At 33.9% G+C, this 8,193-nt stretch overlaps 1 protein-coding gene across 2 annotated transcripts; it reads right to left on the bottom strand.

The window, feature by feature from the left end:
• Positions 1-1,365: 1,365 nt before the first annotated feature.
• LOC105108693 (ATP phosphoribosyltransferase 2, chloroplastic-like) lies at positions 1,366-8,107 on the bottom strand. 2 transcript variants are annotated; one of them, XM_011003105.1, is made up of 11 exons: positions 7,752-8,107; positions 7,600-7,659; positions 7,401-7,514; positions 6,556-6,621; positions 6,336-6,443; positions 6,135-6,218; positions 3,134-3,235; positions 2,887-3,000; positions 2,725-2,805; positions 2,266-2,385; positions 1,366-1,689 (listed from the first exon to the last, which is right to left on the bottom strand). In XM_011003105.1, the coding sequence occupies exons 1-11, from the start codon at positions 8,052-8,054 to the stop codon at positions 1,594-1,596; spliced, it is 1,248 nt and encodes a 415-aa protein (XP_011001407.1). In that variant the 5' UTR covers positions 8,055-8,107; the 3' UTR covers positions 1,366-1,593. The 2 variants fall into 2 exon arrangements, 1 of the variants encoding a protein (XP_011001407.1); XR_839103.1 differs by lacking the exon at positions 1,366-1,689 and adding an exon at positions 2,468-2,553 and having other exon boundaries at positions 2,302-2,385.
• Between the last annotated feature and the right edge of the window lie 86 nt (positions 8,108-8,193).

Raw genomic sequence — 8,193 nt, 5'->3', positions numbered from 1 at the left:
GAGAAAAATAAAAATAAATCAATATTTTAAAAGAAAGGGAAAAGGCTCACTTAGAAGATAGGAAAGGTAGAAAATGTGAACCTGCACGGCACGTTAGAGAAACACTTAAGAAACCGTTTGTTTGCATCATCATTTTTGTGTTTAAAACAATTATAGTAAATATTATGTTTAGTTATATAAAAACTATAATTTATTTTTAATAAGATTCATGATAATTGATGTTTTGCACTTGATTTTAATGAAACAACTCCTAGCTATTTTTTTTTTTAATCAGCATTTAATGAAAAGTACAAGTTTTTTTTTTAATCAGCATTTAATAAAAAGTACAAGTGAAACTGTTCACTTAAAATAATGTTATAAACATTATAATTTATTTGTACTGTTCGTGTATATATATTTTTTAAAATAATTTAAATTAAATTAAATTCAATATAAATAATATTTTTTTTCTTAAAAAACTAGTATAAAATAAATTAAATAGACTCACACTATATTATCAAATTAACTATATTATCAAATTAATTTTATTCTTAATAATATTTTATTTTATTTTATTATAAGCTCAAAAAAAATATAAAAACTATAGTTTTTATCAAATGAGTTTTATACAATAAAATTGTAAATAGTTTAATAAAATAATAAAAAATATTTTATATAAAATATTATTTATTTCATAATATAATAACAATAGTTAAATCTACAATATTTAAATTAAAAACCATCAATATTAATATATATTTTTTAAATTATTTTATAACTTCAATTTTAAAAGCATTCTTAACTAAACATATTAAATTATTTTTTATTCAATCTCAATTTAAACCATAGGTTTAACCAAACATCTATTTTTTCAAATTACAACCTCAACTAAAATATTTTTTTATAAAATAATATTTTTCAAACAACAATAGTTATTGCAACCTTTTTCAAACCACTACCACAACAATTACCGCAATACCAAATACATATATTAATATTAAAATAATATTTTTTATTTTTTAAAAAATACTTTTATACATCACCGCATCAAAACAATTTTAAAATATAAAAAATTTATTTTAAAATAAAAGCTTATCGCCACCATATAACTTATCCATCCCTTTCACATTGCTCTTTAACCATTTCCTCTTAATTTCTGAAACCCTACAGTCAGCCAATAGAAGGTTTCTCAAATAGACAGACCTGGTAAAATCTCCCATTCTGTGTCATTTTAGGTTTAGGTTTTATCTCATATCAGCACCTGTAACCCAAAACCTCGGCGAGGGCCATCTGATGATCTGCCATTGCCAGTTTCTCAATATGACTACAGTATAAGAGAACAGTGTTGTGTACAAAAACTGTCAGCTGCCAAATAAATTTTAAAAATTTCACAAATAAACTTCAAATGACATAATACTATATGAATGCAGGAGTTTGGCACAATCATGCAAATTTCAACAGCAACAAACAACAAAATTTGAACTGCATCATTATACAACACAATAACCATTCATTAGACATTCTAACACCGTCTAGATTGAAGGAGGAAAGAAAAAGTTTCTCAAAAATCAGAAGAACGCTAAAACATCAACCGTAGCATTAGCTGCAGGGGATTTATAACTCCAGTTTTAAAAGAAGGTCCTGCCATCTTGGTGTCACTTCCTCAAAAATGTATGTTAAAGGAGAAATTAAAACTCCGCTGCCTCCAATCTGCATCAAAATAGATCAAGCTGTAAAATTATCCAGGTCTTGCCTGTAAATCAATTGCTGAGAGCATTTGAAAGGAGCTTCACATGAGTTGTTCTATTAGTCACTTCAAAGTTTACCAGTTGAACATGGAATCATAAGCTATACCTTGGGAAATACTAGACTGGAGATAAATCCGTGGTTTAAATGGACACCATCAATGCAATAATTTGAAATTCACAGCGCAATAATTGGTATAGAGAGAGATACATTCAAACATGCATGATGGTAAGAGTTGGTTCTGCCAGAACCAACCACGATGTGAAAGGGATCAGAAAGGGCAATATGACCCTTAAATAAACCTGTCATGTTGTCCCCCCTCAAACCAAAAGTTTCCTATGTTAAAACCATTAAACAAAGTTAAATTACGTTAAATACCATCAACAAAGAGGTTACCTTTAGAGACCAAAAGTTTTCAATTGGGCTCTATACATGGTTACTTTTGTATCAACTGGCAGGCCAAGTAATGGACCCAAGAGCAAGCGCTCCCTTTCAACACTAAAAACAGAGACAGGATCCCACTTTATGTGTAGGGCTTACCTCTCTAAGTTGCTGTACGGACTCATATAATGCCTTTTTGGGAACACATATGACTATGGCATAGAAATCTGGCACAACCTCTCCATCACGTTTGCAGAAAACTGGACTTACAGTAGGTCCCTGTAATTGAGAAGGTTACATCTGAGCTAACAATTTAAAAAACCAGGAGTTAGATAAGAGGCATGCATCTTAGGATTATTGCCTTGAAGCCTTGGTTCTGGATCTGAGGGCTACTGCAGCCCTTTCAGTTGAGCCCCCCAGGGGTTAGATGGGGTGCTGGACCAACCCCTACCCAACCTCCCAAAGAAAAGCTTTAGAATGAAGGCAGTGAAAAACATGGTTGCGAAATGTTTTGGATATGCTAATAAAACATGTTGTGGTTGTTATGTCTGAAAACTAGAGATAGGAACAATAATTAATAAATAAATGAATAAACATGGTTTCTGTCTCAAACCTCACCTGCAACCCAGACAAAGATGGTTGGCTCAGTACTCGAGCAGCCACTTCTTCTGTGCTACTTCCTCTCATGTTTGCAGTCACCTGCCATGAAAGTGTCAAAACAAAATAGGCTCTATTTTTGTGTGTGGTGGGGGAACAGGATTAGAGACATTATATCCGCACCGTGAACTGACCAACTGCCCTCAAATGCGCCTCAAACCTTTCAAGAATCTCTTTCGTTATGTCCCTCACATCTTCCCGTTGGATCAATGATTTTCTCGTAGCAACAAGAACAGCCTGTAGAACAAGAAATTTTTCAAGGCAAGACATCATGTGGCGAAGGCAGGATGTAAAACCAACAGCATGATCACACGCTTCTAACCTACAAGATCACATGCTTGGTAAGGTCCACATGGACTTGTTAACTTACCTGGCTCTCCAACACAACCCCACCTTCGATTTCTTTCAAGTTGTTCTCTTTCAGAGTTGTTCCACTGCTCACAAGGTCCAAAATAGCATCAGCTATCCCCATCTAATATACAATATACAAGAAAAATAAATAACCTATGTAAATACATGGAGATCCAGCATGAGCATCATTGCTCAAGTAGCAAAATACAAGCAAGAAGCAGGCACACATCAGTGCAACTCAATAGGATTATTTTTTATGTTATTAAAATAATTTTCGTAGATTAAGAACTGAACCATGACTACCGTACATTCCATTGGGCCACAAGTTCTTTATCAAAGAGGATGTCAGAACAGGAAAAGTGAAGTGAGGATTTCCATTAATTTACACGCTAGGACTGCTGGTCAAATGGCCAAGTTTCCTAATATACATTTATTATTAGTTTCCTAATAATAAGACAGGATGACTGCTTGACGTAACATTAGAAGATAAAAAGGAGGAAGGTAAAGGAAGAAAGAAGTTGGAATGGATAAAACAACAATGTATTACAAAGTCCCATGTATGAACAGTGGCTACAGCAGCCTGCTGTATTATTGTCCATCAAATTACATCCCAAACAGCTCACTTGTGGGAGTGAAAATTTTGGTTGGCCTAGAAAAAAAAAACAAAGCATTCCTTTTCTTTCATTTTTTTTTCTTTTAATGTCAAATGCACCAGACCAAAACAAAGACAGGACTTCTGAAAGTCTTTTTATTCTATAAACATCAATCGAACTAATAAATAAATTCAAATATACGAGTCCCGAAAAATCATAAAAGTGACAAGGCACAAAATCTCATGCAAAAGAAACGAAAACCTAAAAAGAGAGGGACAGACACCTATAAACACAAGGCTATATCTCAAAAACTGATTGGTGCCAGAACTTTTTTGAAAAATAAATATTTCCCTCAGTTCTTGTTTTTTTCTTACTCAATTTAGAAATCATAATGTTGGTAAAATTCTATATTAACTTTTTAATTATTTATTAGGATTTTTTTTTCCTCTTTTAAGGATTAGAGTTTAAGCCCAAAACTAATATAAATTGGTTTGTTTAGTTTATTTTTCAGAAGATTATAAAATTGTTGATAATTAATAAAGAGATTGTTCTCTATCTCTTCTTTTGTAGATTACATACAGCATATAGAGTTTTTCCCAAGCCCTTTTCATTCAACCCTTTCCTGATTTCCTTTTCAATCGTAATTAATCTAGTTTTCGGCTATGTTAGTTGGTGTCAGAACCCAAGCTTTTCTAATTAAATTGTCATAATTGGATGTTGTAAAGGATGTATTCATGATTGAGGATGACTTTCAACTAATTATGGTCGAAGAGATTGAAAATACCCCAACTCGTTGCTCTTTGGTTGAGAGATTGGACACATCCAAACCAATGTTATTGGATTTTTTATTTTGTTATTAGGCTTAATTTATGTTTTTTTTTTTATCTTATTTAGTGTGCTATAAACCCAATTGTTGGTTGTGATTAGGTTTTTATTGTGACCATTTATACATAATTTTTCTATATTATGGACAACTTTTGTTCTTCCTCTATTTCCCTTCTCTTCTTCCTGCCGCCTTCTTTCTCTCTTTCCCTTTTTAACTTCTCTTCAAAAATTTATCATCCTGCATCAACTTTGGTATCAAAGTCAAGTTTTCTTTGTTTTCACAACTGAATGATCCAATATGAAATTAAATTTAAAAAAAAAAGGGTAGCCACCACTTTACTTCCCAATAGTATCACCAGCACCACCACTGTCTAAAAGCTCCATGCCATCTCCACCAAACCAGACCAAATATTCCACCATCCAACAAACCAATCTGCCAACACACCAATCTACTAGGTTGAGAACCCCATCACCAACCAACGTGATGCGGGACAATAAAAGAGATGAAAAAAAGAGACGGAAGAGAAAAGGAAGAAGAAAAGGCTAGGAAGATGAGTAGAAGTGAGAAGAGAAAAGAAGGAAGAGAAGTATGCAGGTTTTCATCACCAACTAACGTGATGTGGGACAATAAAAGAGATGAAAAGAAGAGAGAGAGAAGAGAAAAAGAAGAAGAAAAGGCTAGGAAGATGAGTAGAAGTGAGAAGAGAAAAGGAGGAAGAGAAGTATGCAAGTTTTTCTTAATTCATCAAAAGTTGTCTACATTGTACAAAAATTACATCTATATATTATCACAACCAACAATTAGACCTATAACCCCCTAAATAACATGTTAAAAAAAAACAACATAAATTATATCTAATAATAAAACCAAATAAAATCCAATAGCTTAGGCATGGATGTCCTAATCTTCCAATCAAAAAGTGATGGGTTCGGCTATCCTCCATCATCTTCAACCATAAATGGGTGTGAATTCTGTTAAGTTTGGTGTCCCCACCAGCTGTTTCAGGGTTGAAAACCTTGACTCCATCGAGTACAACTCCAAGTGGCTCCAATATTACTTCTGGAGATCAGGATCAATTTGTTGCAATATATCTCTGGTGATGATCAGCAAATCCTATATCCACTTCGGACTAAACTTAGATTACTAGAGAGACAACAACATCGAGTGTTTCCAACTTAATTCCTATTGGAGATTATCTATGAAGTTTAGGATTTTTCTCAAGACCTTTTTATTTAACCCCAACTTAATTCCTAATTAATCTAGTTTCCAACTATGTCAGTAATAAATCTTTGAACATAGCAATCTAGGGATAAAATAAGGTAGCAATGACTAACATATTATAAATTCTCATATAAATTTGAAGTTCCTTTGCACTGGACCAAGACATGCATTATAGGATGGCTTTCCACAGAAGAACTAATTAAACTTCCAAATGCAATAACTGTATTCAGTGTGATTGCAACCAACCATTCTTATAGAAATCAGTTTTTTTGCTCTAGATGAGGATATGCATCATATGGTCATTTTTTTCTTTATGGACTAATTACAACTTACACAAATGGATGAAACAAAATTAGACAAGGAAAAAAACAAAGTCTCACCGCAGGAGCAGCTTCCAATGCTCCATCAGCAGTTGAAAATGTCACATGCGTGAATCCATTATCCTTCATAAATTTAGGACCCAGCTGTATATAGAAGCAAAAAGAAACAAAACCAAATGGGACCTCTTAATTAGAAGCTAATGAAAAGGAATAATTCCTAGACTGTGTTAGTCATGATATGTCTAAAATGAACCCACGTACATGACTGAAGCCGGTAGCAACACGAAGAGGTTTTTCAGTTGTCCATTGAGGCATTTGTGCTAGTTCCCTCAGTGAATTTATATTTTCAAAAATCCCATATTTGGGAATCTATAAGAAAGGAAAGCCACACGATAAGAATAAATAATGGCAACTATGAGCAAAATCAGCATTTAGACATTGAAGTTTGTGGGCTTATATTGAGAACATGATAAAATCTTACTGCAATGGATAAACGGCATTCCCCATATCCAAGAGCATCATGAACAATGATAAGATCTTCGTTTCCCTGACAAAAAGTTAAAAACTGAATAATGCATTCTTACACAATCATAGCAAGAATAAAGAAACAAGAGATCAGTGCCAGAATGATTCAAGGTAAGAGGAAAAAAAAAAGTGCTGCTACAACATACTCTCTTCTTAAAGGTAGAGATTACAGCATTTGAGTTCAATAATTAAAAGAAAAACACAATAACAACTGAATTTTGTAACAGATGCCATGCATTTGAGAAATAGATAATACTGAGCTCTAAACTTCCAACTAAACTTGGTGATGTCCAGCATTGCAGAAGCAGTCTATAGGCTCATGGCAATGTCTAAAGCCTGTGTGGTACCATTTTGCGAAGTATAAACTTGATTTCTTTTTCTCTGTTTTTGGGATAGTGATTGAGTAGACAAAAGGAAAGTTCTGATATTTCTCAGTTTTTGGGATAGTGATGATTGAGTAGACAAAAGGAAAGTTCTGAACCAAAAGGCATATGAGAATGCAGTAGGTTTTGAATGCATTTCAAAAACCATATTTTTGGAATTCCAAGATATTTATAACCATTTTTTTTTAAAGGCAACAACAGTAAGAACAAACTCAGTATCTTTCACATATAATTGCCGATCTGTTGACTTGAAGAAATCATAAAAAGCATATACCATGTTTCCGATATTCACTATTTAATTTGTGGAATGAACCATGTATCTGGGTTAGCATATGATATCTATAACATCAGCAAAATAACGAAGAAATCTCTCAAATTAGCAATCATTTAATAGTTATGTCAGCTAGTTACTGCTTACCAGTCCGAACTCGCTGAAAGTATCAAAACCCACAATTCCAAGGTCCAAATCTCCTGATAACAACTTTCGTACAATGTCTTTGGGTCTTTGGAACCAAACTTCCACGTTGGTAAGCTGCACAACAGTCAATAGTAAGCAGAAATAATTGATAAAAAAAACAGTCATTTTCAATTCAATCCAATAATTATAGATGATAAACCTGAGGAATTTCTGCAACGTATTGTCGAGGATTCACATGCTTCACAGATAGCTGACAATCCTAATCCAAAAACAAAACCAAGAAAGCTCAAAATAAAGTGACGGATGGATAGGTCATTATCATAAATAATTAAGCAAATAAGTAGATAATACCTTGAGAAGATCAAGAGTGTCAGCAGCCATGCGTCCTTTGCTAGGCAGACCTAAACGAATCTCTTTCCTGTCAGAGACTGTACTTCCATTAGTAACCGACGATAAGATTTGAGATTGCTGCTGCTGAGACAAGCTACAACAAACAGCAACACTACTAGTGTGGCCGCCGAAACGGAGTCGTCTTTGTCTCTGAGAATAGGGGGAGACGCGAAAAGAGAAGGAACAAGGAAGAGGGATGGAAGGGGAGAGAGGGGAGGGGCATTGTTGCAAATAACGAGGCTGCTGGAGTCTAGACAAAGACATGACTGGTTGGTATTTAGCTTGTGTAAAGGGGAAAATGAGGCTGAGGCTGAGGCCGCTGCTATGGCTGATATGATTGAATTTCAACGGAGCAACAGAAAACAAAACCGAGTATGCTATTAGCAGGGTTTAGGTTTAGACT

Source organism: Populus euphratica, unplaced genomic scaffold (genome assembly GCF_000495115.2).
Source record: "Populus euphratica unplaced genomic scaffold, PopEup_1.0 scaffold374.1, whole genome shotgun sequence".
In the NCBI taxonomy this organism is placed as follows: domain Eukaryota; kingdom Viridiplantae; phylum Streptophyta; class Magnoliopsida; order Malpighiales; family Salicaceae; genus Populus; species Populus euphratica.
The sequence above is the reverse complement of the archived record's forward strand: the minus strand, read 5'-3'. Positions and strand labels throughout refer to the sequence as shown.

What these genes read in the sequence shown, in the direction of transcription:
- LOC105108693 (XM_011003105.1), bottom strand. Translation starts at nt 8,054, where the DNA reads ATGTCTTTGTCTAGACTCCAGCAGCCTCGTTATTTGCAACAATGCCCC. An exon ending in TTGCTACCGGCTTCAGTCAT is followed by an intron (nt 6,219 to 6,335) that starts GTACGTGGGTTC and finishes TTCTATATACAG; the next exon opens with CTGGGTCCTAAATTTATGAA. An exon ending in GGGCAGTTGGTCAGTTCACG is followed by an intron (nt 2,806 to 2,886) that starts GTGCGGATATAA and finishes CTTTCATGGCAG; the next exon opens with GTGACTGCAAACATGAGAGG.